Source organism: Rhodnius prolixus, unplaced genomic scaffold (genome assembly GCF_049639745.1).
Source record: "Rhodnius prolixus isolate KJV_2025 unplaced genomic scaffold, Rpr scaffold_9, whole genome shotgun sequence".
NCBI classification, from domain to species: Eukaryota; Metazoa; Arthropoda; class Insecta; order Hemiptera; family Reduviidae; genus Rhodnius; species Rhodnius prolixus.
In genome coordinates this window covers 17,586,784-17,600,086 of record NW_027411604.1, presented here as the reverse complement: position 1 = coordinate 17,600,086, position 13,303 = coordinate 17,586,784, and the positions used below count along the sequence as shown (strand labels likewise).

General features: G+C 31.7%; 1 protein-coding gene across 2 annotated transcripts; it reads left to right on the top strand.

Annotated features, from left to right (window-relative positions):
* Nucleotides 1-439: 439 nt before the first annotated feature.
* LOC141454764 (uncharacterized) lies at nt 440-13,041 on the top strand. 2 transcript variants are annotated; one of them, XM_074129346.1, is made up of 6 exons: nt 440-725; nt 809-976; nt 4,676-4,819; nt 5,052-5,184; nt 5,272-5,996; nt 9,484-13,041. In XM_074129346.1, the coding sequence occupies exons 2-6, from the start codon at nt 836-838 to the stop codon at nt 12,883-12,885; spliced, it is 4,545 nt and encodes a 1,514-aa protein (XP_073985447.1). In that variant the 5' UTR covers nt 440-725; nt 809-835; the 3' UTR covers nt 12,886-13,041. The 2 variants fall into 2 exon arrangements, with proteins under 2 accessions (XP_073985447.1, XP_073985446.1); XM_074129345.1 differs by having other exon boundaries at nt 5,052-5,996.
* The last annotated feature ends 262 nt before the right edge of the window (nt 13,042-13,303 follow it).

Here is a 13,303-nt window from a genome sequence, read left to right as displayed (position 1 = left end):
AACTTGCAATTGCTTTTCAACTCATGCAAGGGGATTTCAAGCCATTATTAAGTATTATCTTGAGTACATTATTCCAAATTACAGAGTAGTAACAGAAATGAAATATGGAAAGTGAGGAACTTTAAAAAAAATAATTCCTACAATTTGGAATAAAAAGAAATCGTAGCCAGCTGAAGGGAATAAGAAAACAAAGCACTACTACTGATGTTAGCAAGTGATTAAATCAGACAGGATAATTAACAGGATTTTGACTGTACATCTTGCCCTTCGCTTGTCTTTAGCGGGATCACTATTATTTCCAAAAATAAAAAATAAAAGAGTAAACATTTCCAGGCTGATCAAGCCTCATTTACTGGTTTGGAAGGATGGGCCGCCATCTTGGTCCGTGGAATAATGATTGTAACGATTGCACTTAGACTGCGCCCATTCCCCAAAGCCCATATTGGTTTAGGACGGAATCTTGCTTATGTGGTCGATTTTTTTTTTATGTTATCTCTGAATTTACTTATAAATGTGTATACTTAATTTGTTCTTTAAAAATTTTGTAGCGTAGAGTTCCCGTTAATTTAAGTCAACCTTACTTAGTGTTTGTTGTTCAAGAGTTACAAGCCAAACCAGTTCGATATAGGATCTCGCCAACTCTAGTAGATGTAGGGCATTGCTCCCCCATCATTTGTACGCGTTAGGAGTTTTTGGGAGAATGTATACTGCTTTTATTTATCAAGGTAAATAATACCGTTTAAGGCTTGGTTAGTAAATCTTTAAGACAAATGAAGTGGTATTGTAGCAGTGGTAAATGCTCTTGTAGGTTAACCATATAAAAGCTGACCTAAGCATGAGTGATCCGATCGCAAATGTTGAGGGTTTATGCAGGCTTTGTCTTAGCAATGGAGAAAATAAGTCTGTTTTTGACAGAGATGAAGGAAATCAGCAAATCACATTTATTATCAAGATCCAAGACTGTGTTTCTATAAAGGTAAGTTGAGATATTTTCATTTAGTAGGCTTGTGTTATTTTCTTTACGAAATATTTAATCATTGCGATGAAATTTAAAGATTTTAAGTAGAAGTTATTAAAGTCAACTAATAGTTTAAATCTTCCATTCGTTTTTGACCTTTCTGCCGGTTGCCTAATACCTGAAGTGAATAGTATATTCTTTCAAGAAAATTATTGTTAACCTTAAAAAACCTTGTTTGTTCTTATTTTTGAAATGTATCTTCATAATTTACTTGCGTGAAATGACATCTGATGTTTTTAAGTAATAATGTAAATTTTTAAGAAGTTCCTATTTCGATAGGTTTTGATTGATTTGTGCTTTCAAGGAACAAAATAACGAAAATTAAACTACATTTATTCATTTTTGTAGAAGTAATCATACATCTTGAAATTATTCTAAGGAAATAAATCAGGCAGAAATGCAGTATAGGTTTCTTTGGTTTTTCATTGAGGACAGCTACATTAGCGAGTTTTCGAATCGTAAATGTGTTCCTTTTGATGTGTCATATTGAATGAACTTCAATGATAACAGATAATTGTGTGAGAAAGAACATTGCCGGTCTAAAGCTTGTCGGGCATATTTTGTTATCAATAACCGGCAGAAACCTATAAAAAGTAGGACTTAATTATTTAGTTGTAAATAGAGTACATACTTAAATATAATTTCTTATAAAGTTTATGGTGAATCGCCTGTGATTATGTAAAAAAGTTCATTTGAAGTTTTAAAATGTTTATGGATGCTATATGAGTCAGTTTCCTTATGAAAATTAGAAATGAGATTTGGAGAAAATGGATTTGATCAAAATTGATTTTGAAAACAAATGCAATTCCTGTTTTGACACCAGAATTATTCTAAAAAAAAATTCTTATTTTTTTTTGGAATAAAAACGGCTTTTTTTTTGTTTCCAAATTTTTTTTTTTTCACTTTGGGTCACGCGATTAAATTTTTAGTTCATATCAATCATGAATAATATTTGGACTAACACTTGAATTTTTTCAAGATTTTTTGAATTATTTCCGTTAATTTCTATATCTCCCTCCACCAGGCTCCACATTTAAAGATAAAACCTTGAAATTTGAACAAACTTTATTGTTTGGATTATTTTATTTTTGGTTATTTAAATGAATGAATTACAAATGAAGAGACTATGAAAAATGTATTTTATTTTAATCATTTCGTGATTTATAAATGTTTCCTTCCTAAGATTCTTCACATCCTTTTTGTCCCTTTATATTAGGAGAAGTTTTCTTTAAAAATTTAATAATAATAAATAAAAAAAATTATTTCCATAGAAATGATAAAATTTGCTTTGTATTAGTTACTTTTATTTCTAGCATGAATTGAGTTTTTATTTGACTGGGATCAATTTTAAATTGCTTTGTATGATAGCTTCAAGCAACTTTTTTAATTTGTCTTCCAATCAATCGTATCTTGAAAAATTTGTTAATTGATTATTTAATTTACCCAATTAAGTATCGTTAATATTTGGTGGATCCTTAATATTTCTATTCGCTATAGTTTTTACATAAAAAATTATCCACTTATTTCGACCGAATCAAACATTTCTTCGGGTAATACTTACATACAGAATAATAATAATAATTCGGCTAATATAATTTCTTTTTTCTTAGGTTCCTGTTAAATTCATCCAGAAAATGGATAAAAGAAAAGATGATAAAAATAGGGATTAAAAGATTTAGACATTTTGTAGAATTCATTTGAATAGAACAATTAACATTTTAGTAATTTTGTTAAATTTGTATGCATTTCTATACCATTTCGTTATTTTATTTAGTAAGAATCTCTAAAAAATAGATTTGTAAAAACAGTAAAAGTATTTTTTTTTGCCAGTGAGGTTTCCCCATTTTTAATGTTAAATACAGAACATTTTATGAGGTTTTGAAGGTTTGCGATCTGTATTTTTTTTTTTCTTGCGATAGAATTAAAGGCATCAAAAAATCTGAATTACTCTTATCAGGGTTTTTCTAGTCCTCGTTTTTAGTACCTTCAAAATTGATAAGCATATATCTGATTGGATCTTCTTAGGAGTTCATATTTGGTAGAGTTAAATCTTATGTTCTCTTAAATGATTACTAACGTAGAACAAGTAGGTTCTCGAAAAATGGTGCTCCATTTATCTCGGAAATTCTGAGACTTTTTTAAATATGCATTCGCATTGATGATTGAGATCTGGATTGTCGGTGGTACACAGATGCCTCAATGAAAATTGCCATTAGGAAGGCCTTCTATGGGTTATTCCGCTAAGACTTTTTGCAACCACAAATACCTTCAGAGCAATAGCAATCACAAATACCTTAGAAGAATTATGGAATTTGCACTCAGGGAACATCGGTTCTTGTGCTCCAAACTTTAGATCTATAATGTTTAGGTGGCATGAAGTCATATGCCACCTCAATGCTACTTGTATACGGAGATATATATTTACAATTTTTAAAGCACCATAAAAGAAGCAAATGCAAGTAATGAAATTCTGGTTTACGTAATAATCCAAAATTTTCTTTCTTAGTGAATCAGCCTGTAGAGAATCCAAATCACGTAACAGTTCTAACGACGTGGACGTAGGCGATCAGCCAGCGTACGTTACTTTTTTTCAGTTAAATAAAATCCAAGGTTAAGACCGGGATTCGTTCCTAGAACCACATAGCACTTCTTATTTTTGACATCCTCGCCTCGAGACTATTGATCCAGACCCTTAGAACAGTGAACCATCCGGAATTAGTTCTTCATTCTTTGAGTATCTCCTTCCATACTCAACGAACCAGTTGAACAGTTGTATTAGTTCTTCGTCCAAAATTGGAGCACAATTTAAGAAGCATATTGTCGGACTCTTTCTCAGTTCGTTGCCAGCTATATGGCGAACATTCTTTTACTTATCAGTGTTTGCTGTTACGTTTATAAGCAAAGCCTTACCTTTGAGAATCATTCGCACGGTCCTTGAAGAGTCCCTCAACCTTGCCCATTACATACAGTCTTTAGTTCTTTACAGTTTTTTTTTGTCCTCACTCCTATGCCACGAAGCCATCTTAGTCTTGGACAGCCATGAGAACGTTTCCAGGGGCCCCTCACACCTTCCTTGAAGGATTTATGTCGCATTGTTCTAATATCCAAGAACCAACATATTATCTAAAGTGCCCTTATAACATAGTTCAAGAGCTATAGCAGGATTTTATTTCAAAACAGGAAAATTCAATTTGCAAGAACAGTTATGTGGTGAAAAATGATTTTGAAACCTATTTTCTGATTTTTTTAATAACATTTTATGAGAATTCCTGTACAAAGAAATGTATTTATTGGCAAAGATACATACATACGTATAAAAGCACCTCCCCTTTTTTGTTTTCCGGAAAATTGCTTAATAACTTTGTTGAGTTTCGAAGAAAAGTTTCGTTGTTTTTCAAAACTGTTTTTTTCCCAACCACAAATTTAAATATTACTATTACCTATTGCAATCCATCTGGAATATTGTTTTTAGTTAGGCTTTCCTGAGTAGGTTTATGAACTGTTATATCAAAATAAACTTTTTAAATTCCAAAGCAGTAATGAGGAACAAAACTTGGTGTAATTGTTTTTTGTATACATTTTTTAATTAGTGAACTTTTATCTTTTTGCATTTTTGAACTCTTTAAATGTAAAAGAATTTTTTTTATATATTTTCAGATTAATAGGGATAGCGAATTGCCAACTTCTGTTTGCAAAGATTGTGAAACTTTTGTTAACTCTTGGGTTTTATTTAAAGAAAAATGTGATAAGGCTCAATTATATTTAAAGAAATGGTTGAAAAATAAACAGCTGCAGATTGAGGTAAACATTTTTTGTTTTAAAATTTTCACATTTACTATTTAATTATGGCGATTTACGGGTCTGAAAATATTGTCATTTCTCATGATAAATTGCATGACACAGTTTATTAATTAAGATTTGATGACAATGAGATAGAACACCATTGCAATGAAGTTAATGTCATTGATTTGTATTAAATCTTATTCATATTCAACTTTATTGAATTCAAAGTCTATCGTTTATATTATTTCAGGGTGAAAGATTGAAGAACAGGAACAATGAAGATGGAAAATCTGATGACTCGGAAAAGGCAAATGCTGAAGATCAACAACAGTGCGACGGAGAAATGCCGGTGGTCAGCGTGGAAGATATTGAATCAGCAATAGGTGATTGTCAATACGAAAATAGAGAAAATATTACTTATGAACAAATATTAAGTGATAGTAATTCTGTTGCATCATCATTTGCTTCAGATCTTAAAGATGGTGGTAGTCATGAGGACAGTACCGCAGGGGCTCAGAAAATAGTCATTGCCGATGATAAATTGGACGATGAATCTATTATTAATTTAGATTGTGATGATAATGAGAATGAACAGCAGGCGATTTCAACAGTATTGCCAGCTGAAGATGGTAAAAACATGGATACAGTAAATAAAACTGTTGAAAATACCAAGGGGCCATCTACTGTTGAAAATGATAAACAAAAAGGCCGTGGGGAAGTTGGAAATGAAAAGAATGATAGTACAGTCATTAATGATGAAGACGACGACGAGATAAGTATATTAGAGGAGAATGTTTCTTCAACAGTAACTTCCTCAAGTAATAAAGATTCAGTCGATAATCAGTCTTCTTGTAACGCTATAAAAATAGCCTCGACAGTTTCACTTTCTAAAGGATTTTTTGATAGTAATTTTGATGAATTAAATAGTAAGAATAACTTAGAAAGTACTAATGAATCAATTAAACAAATACAAAGTAAAGATGTCAATGAAAAAGTTTCTGGGAATGGTAATGATTCATCTCCTACCACTAATTTACTAGTAAATAGCGAAAAAGAAAATGCTGATGGCAATGTGACTGGGAGTGATGTAGCTGAAATAGGATCTTCAAAGAATAATGTTGCATCCAGCGAACTTACCGTACCTGATTCAACCATGACTTCACCTACTGAGCAAGATGCTATCGGTATTAAGTTGGTAAGAAACAGTGTACATTTTATTTTGTTACTTATATTTATTGCATCTATAATAATATATTCTATATGTAAACATTCTAGTATTGCCTAAGTAAAATTTTTCAGGTATCATTTGCAAAGAAATTAATAGTTTCGCATGTTATTTTTTTACTGTTATCAGCACTTTGTAATTCATTCTGAAAAAGTAGTCTCTACTATAAATGCTATCTTAACAAACCTATCACCTTGATTAGGTGTCGTGAACGGGAATAGAAACACATACTTAACTACTAATAATTTTGTTTTTCTAAGAAATAGGAATTAGTATCACACGATATTCGAACTGGGATCTCCCACTTACTAATCCCCGTTCGTGACCATTACACCAAACCTTCTTCAATACATCTTTTGAAACGATTTTGCCTTTCTTTTTGTCCATCATTGCAAGGTTATTTCTTCTATTTACTACCTGCTTTTATCTATCCTCAGATCTCTTTATCTCCTACTTTCACTTATTGTTTATTCACCACATTGGCTATGAAGATAAGCGTACAGAAGATAAGGCTAAACTAAACTATGTTATCAGGATTGTGGTCTTACCACCTCAACTGAAATAGTTTTATTTTCCTTATCTCCTTAACAAAAACTTACAGTTTAAAATGTTAAGTATAAGAGTTGATTAAACGCCAAAAGGTACACAAATCAGCAAGTACCCAACATTTCATTCAAGCTTAGTTGATATAATTTAAGTAATTTTGCTGCATTAACTTTTCCTTCACATTTTTTAGAATTTATTAGATGTCACAGACCCTTATGCTGGCCAGTTCGTTCATAATATTATTTGGTTATAATTATGATAAAATGTATATTATACCTTCGTTTTTAAATAGGTACTTTATTTTAACTCTATTCCAAATTATTCTTCTGATTTATCTTTAATATGCCCTTTATTCTGAAGTTGTCACATCTTATACATGCATGTTAAAGTAGAAAAAGACAAAGTTAGAGTCGGCTACTGTTTAAATTTGAATCACGGAGGATTTAAAACAATATTTCAGTCTTGAATTCGTTATACCGAAATATTCGTGAGCACAAATAACACACAGTTAATAACAAGTAGATTATTCAACAACAATTATTCATTTCTCAATTGTAATTTAATTTAGTCCCCCTAATTTTACTTATTGTAAAATACTGGAATAATTAGCTGTCCTAAAAATATGCATATCTTATTCATTTTATATTACATATATACAACATTGTGGGAAGAACACCTAGATGGAGAATGTAATTGAAGAAAACTATATTATTTGCGACAAAGCCAGATAATTTATTACCTATTATTATAAACGTTTGACTCCTACATAAAATAACAATTACTTTAATCGAAGAATAAACTTAAACAGACGATTTTTATTAAAAATAAAATAAAGTATGTTGGTGTAAGCATTTTTTTAAAAAAGTTTTTAAATTTTGTAGCCTCGTAATTTTTTTTATTTTTTATACCGTTTTCTTTTTAACCTGTAATTAATAGTTTGATTATTATAGATTAATAGATATTAAAGTCAATCTACAGTGCTACTTGAACAAATATTTTGTAGATGAAAATGGCCAGCATAAGGGTCTGTGACATCTAATAAATTCTAAAAAATGTGAAGGAAAAGTTAATGCAGCAAAATTACTTAAATTATATCAACTAAGCTTGAATGAAATGTTGGGTACTTGCTGATTTGTGTACCTTTTGGCGTTTAATCAACTCTTATACTTAACATTTTAAACTGTAAGTTTTTGTTAAGGAGATTTTTGTACCTTTTGGATAGATTTTCATTTTTGTCTATTTTGCTAAGTTACATATCTGCTTTACTGTTTTTTATTAAATTTGGAATAAACAATTCTATCATTATAACCTGAGAAGGTGTTAAGTAGGAACCGTAACTACCACTGGAGAGATCTTTTTAAAGAATGATTATAGTTGCGGTCCCCAAACCATCCTCAATAACAATTTTTTTGAGAAAGCCTTTTTATATAAAATAGGAAGGTATTTGTACGTAAAAAGCAAATTTAAACTGCGATTTCAGACCTTCCTTTTAAGAGGAGTAAGAAAAATAAACGGGCGATTACAGTACTTCTCCCTAAAAGGCAAAGATTTTGAATCGAACAACAATTCATTAATGTAAATAGGTTCACCCATTGACAATTTTAACGATTGCAGTACTTCCTCTTAGTAGGTGTAAGAGCATGATGGCACTTCACAGCCATGTAGAGGAGCTTTAATCACTTCTTCGTGCTAAATTTTATCAAAATCGGCCAAAGCGTTATAGAAATATTGGTAATAATAGTTTTAGAAACGGCCTTACTTGGGTGGGGCAAACTCCCCTCCATATGAGGCATAGCGACGAGACTTTTAAAGTGCAAATCTGTACAAAATTTCGATTCGAATGACACTTCATTCATGAAAATCAGTTCACGTGTCGATAATTTGAAACGATTGCTATACTTCCCCTTAACAAGTGTAAGAGCAGATCGTCGCTTTAATGTTACGTAGGGGAGCCCTAACCCTATCATCCTACCAAATTTTATCAAAATCGGGCTAAGATTTACAGAGTAATTAGTAATAATAATTTTGAAGGGGGCCTTACATAAAGGGGGCTAACTCCTCTCCCATTCGGTGTACAGCGTCGAGACCCCCAAAAGGCACATCTACATAAAATTCCAAATCGAATGACACCTCATTCATGAAAATCGGTTCACGCGTTTAGGCGCTACGTAGTTTACAAAAAAGGTAACAACAACAAGAAGAAGAAGAAGAAGAAGAACAACAACAATTTCTGAAAAAGCCGTTTTTGCTCATTTTCGGCAACTTTTTTCTCGAAACCTATTAGGTCTGGGTGGTTGCAAAAAAATTACAGTTATAAAGGAGGGTTTGCCCTATAATTTAAAGGAAATTTGGGAATTTTATCTTTTATAGAAAAAGAGAAAAAAATTGTCAAAGTTGGGTGTTTTTTAACGTTACGCTTTTTCGTGCACTTTTTGACGATCAACCCTTATACAACTGTCCTACCGGACAGTTTTAATATATATCAGTCATTAATAACATCGATTATACATCAACTGTTGCGAAACGTTGAGCCATCTTATGTTCGTTTTGTAAAAAATATAATTAAAATTAATTTTCAAATTGTTGAATTTATGCATTTACGGAGTGGGCCGGATTAGACGTTGTCGTGGGCCATTTGTTGCCCATCTCTGCTTAAGAAACTTTGGCTATACTTATTTCATTAAGTTCAGTAACGATATAGTTTGCCAACTGGAGAATTGATAGCATTTTCTAATTATAAATCAAACAGTTTGGCCAAAAATTATTGTTTTTTATAATTGTGAGTTTAAGGGGTAAAAAAGTGAGTTTTTTTGTTACATTCCTTCAATTGTTTTGTTTCTTATTAAACAAAAAACGATCTTTTTGTTTTTTAAATTAATTATTTTTATTAATTTATTTTCTATTTTTGTAGGTAACACGCATTAAAACCGAGCCTGTTGATGATCAAGAACTAAGTCAAAGTGCGGTTGGCGAGATTAGAGTGAAAACAGAACCAGAAGAATTAGTTGAAGAACATTCTGTAGCAGTTACTGAACAAGATGAAGCAGATATGGCAAATAACAAATGTACTCTATGTAATTACGTATTTTCATCAAATAACAGTTTAGTTAGGCATTTATCTTCGCGAAAACATATGAGACGTTCATTACCACCAGATGCTGAAATAAAAGTTGAACCACCAAAAACCGATCATTTATCAGCCGAAATATTACCAGATAATACTGTAAGATCAACTAGGCAAAAGAATAAAAATTTTAATAATTTTGACGGTGCTTTTACAGATGATTCGCAAGAAACGTATTTAGATGATTCATTTTTTTGTAAAATATGTAATAGAAGTTATTGTTCAGCTTCAGAACTAAGAAGGCACAATAGATCTTTGAAACATATGCGAAATTTAAATATCAGAGCCGCTCTGAAGCGTAAAGCCAATAATCCGTTCTTACAAGAGCAGTTCTATGCGCTTGATGATGATGACGATGATGAAGATGATAATGTTGCTGGCACTCCAATGTACGGAACATTGCCGGGTCGTATACAAAAAGATTACATATGTCCAATGGAGGATTGTAATTTTGCTTGTAAAGAAGGTTCAGCATTATTAGAACATATGATGATACATGGTATTCGAAACAGTAATACTTCTAATGAAGAAGTAGAAAAACAAGAACCACAATCAATTCAGAAAATCTATTGCAAATGTAAACAAATATTTACTAATAATAATGAATATTTATGTCACTTAAAAGTCTGCCGTTTAATGAACAAATTACCAAGTATGCCTTCCCAAATGTATGATACAACTGCAACGCCAAATTCACAACCTCAAAAAAGAGCATGCAGATTATGCGATTTAACATTTACTTCGCAAGAAGTTTATTTAAATCATTTACAAATTTATCATAAAGGATCAACATTAGAGCAGAATGTACCAAAAATGAAAGTACCACTGCTTTCTGGCAAATTATGGACTCAGTTTGTTAGTAAAAGTGGAGAAATATTGTATAATTGTATTATATGTAATAAAAAGTTTAAGCAACATTTTTCTTTAAATTCACATCTAAGGCAACATAAACAACCGCCAATGAGACGTGATGTTTGTAAAATTTGCAATAAGATTTTTTCAAATAGTAAATTTTTTGAAAAACATGTTAGAGGACACTTTTTGCCTCCGAATTCAAGAAAGTTATTCTGTTTTAAGTGTTATAAAACGTTTGATCATCGTGGTGAGATAATTGCACACAGGGCCACTTGTAATTCAATGAAAATGAAAATCTATTCTTGTAGTGTGTGTAAACATTCGTTTAAAGATTTAATTGCATTGAAAGAGCATAAACTCAGGGCCCATACGTCCTCAATTCTACCTGTACAAGCGTTATGCACGGTCGATATTAAAGAAGATCCAGTCCCAATACGAACGCCGATTGTGGTGAATGAGAACAAAGTTTGCCCTATTTGTAAAAAATCATTTTATAATTATCAAAACATGAAAAGACATTGCTTGGCTGTGCATAAACATGAGGACCTCTCTTTTCTTGAATATGGACCGTTTGCACATTTTGACGAACCTACCACATCGAACACACCGTCAAATATGAATGAATCACAGCTTGATCAAGACAATTGGGCATGCCAATTTTGCAGAAAGGAATTTAGAAGTGAGAAGTTATTAATCTATCATATTGAACATCAGTGCCCTTATTTACAACATGTTTCTAATAATTCTTTAGATTTATCTATGGATAAACCGCCCAACCATAGACATAAACACAGATGCATTATTTGCGCAAGATTTTTACCTTCATATCTAAATGCATCGAACACTGTATGTGTTAGATGTATGGAAAAATTTGAGGAAAATTCTTTGTCGAAAGAAGAATTGGCTAAAAAAGCATTTTTAGGAAATCAATCGTTGAAAAATGCTTTTAATTCAGCAAAACCTGCTCCATCGAGTTCAGCCTTCACTGGCGAAGGAGATATTCCACCAATGCCGTTAAAACCGCCCCCACAACTTTCCCAATCGAAAAGTGGTAAATTTTTCCAATGCCCTATTGGTAAAAAACAATTCACTACCGAAGCATGGATGATGAAGCATTTTAGAAATTGTGACGGTATGTGCCCGTCTTATATTAACTGCGCTCGTTGCAATTTAAATTTTAAAAGTGTCACCATGTATGAAAAGCATGTACCAAAATGTGAAGCTGGTACAATAAAAAGATTTGATTGTTCTTTATGTGGTAAAACATACTCGAAGAGGGATTATGTGGTGAAACATAAACAGTTAGCGCATAAAAAACAAATAAAAAAACGAAATAATGAAATAGAAGGTATAGAATATGTGGATTGGATGGAGCAAATAAATTTTGATTCGGCAACAGACCGTCGAAGGCTTTTATATCAACAACAGTTGCAACAGCAGCAATATGGCAATCAGCCGGAAGATCTGATTGAAGAAATTCCTGCTGAAGTGAAACAGGAAGCAGAGGACCATCAAGAAGATGATGAAGAAAAGCATGAAATTGATGATTCGGATCATCCGGATGAGCTTCCTCTAGAAATAATTCATACTGAAGGTGGCGATAACGTGGTCATTTCTAAGGATATTTTGGAAGATGGGTCGAAATCTTTTCCATGCGATGGCTGCTCCAGAGTTTTCAATACCTACAAAGGACTAGCTAACCATAGTGTTGTGCATAATAGAGTTAATTCAACCGACAAATCGCAATATGAGTGTAAATTTTGTCAAAGAGGCGATTTGTTACAATCGCAAATCTATTCACATACTTATAGGTGTATAAAATTGTTATTATCTCAGGAGCCAGTCGTTTCTTGTAAACAATGCCAACGTAATTTCAATACTTCGCAACAGACAAAAGAATTTTCAGCAAATCTTATATCACATGTATTTGATTGTTACGACATACCATATTATAAGGATGAGGACGATGGTGGTAGAAATCCGAAGTTGTTATGTTATATTTGTTGTTACGCTTTCTCATGTCCAGATAAGTTAAGATTTCATAAAGCCGAACATGCTAGGAAAAGTCATGCTAAAAGTTATTCAAAAAAAACTAAAAGGAAATTTAGACCAGACATGGAAAATAGTTTAATCGATTGTTTTTCGAATCAATCAGAATATTCCTTTGATATACAACCACCAAGGAAAATCTTTCGAGATTCAAAATTATTTAAATGTAGAGTATGTAATCGACCGTTTTTTAGTATAAATAAACTGAAAAATCATGAAAAAGTACATGGTATAATACAGAAGAATGTCTTTAGTGAAGAGCCAGCACCACCTCAAGAGGCTTGAACAGTTTCAAATTTTTTATTTAAAAAAAACAAACATAAAAAGCGAAAAGTATTCATTGCTGGGGATTTTTTGGTAACAATTTTTCCCCTCTAAAAAAACTGCTTTGATTCCCAAATTGTTGAAGGTATCATTTCAGAAATAAAGTCATTAAAAATCATTACAATGCTGAGTTTTCGATCCAAAATTTGCCTCTTAACAATGTTTAATTTTATAAAAGTACGATTTTTTTTTAAAAAAAAGTTATTCACTATTTTTTAATACTTAATTTGTGTTTTCAGTTCTTAGTTATAACATGTTTGCAACCCAATTTAAAATTTTTAATGCTTACCAATGGTGTACACAATGTTCTTAAACCGTTGAAGATGCGGCGAATGAAGTACTTGCTTTTTGTTGCATGACATTGTTAAGAATTTATTTC

What these genes read in the sequence shown, in the direction of transcription:
- LOC141454764 (XM_074129345.1), top strand. Translation starts at nt 836, where the DNA reads ATGAGTGATCCGATCGCAAATGTTGAGGGTTTATGCAGGCTTTGTCTT. An exon ending in ATAAACAGCTGCAGATTGAG is followed by an intron (nt 4,820 to 5,051) that starts GTAAACATTTTT and finishes ATATTATTTCAG; the next exon opens with GGTGAAAGATTGAAGAACAG. An exon ending in ATGCTATCGGTATTAAGTTG is followed by an intron (nt 5,997 to 9,483) that starts GTAAGAAACAGT and finishes CTATTTTTGTAG; the next exon opens with GTAACACGCATTAAAACCGA.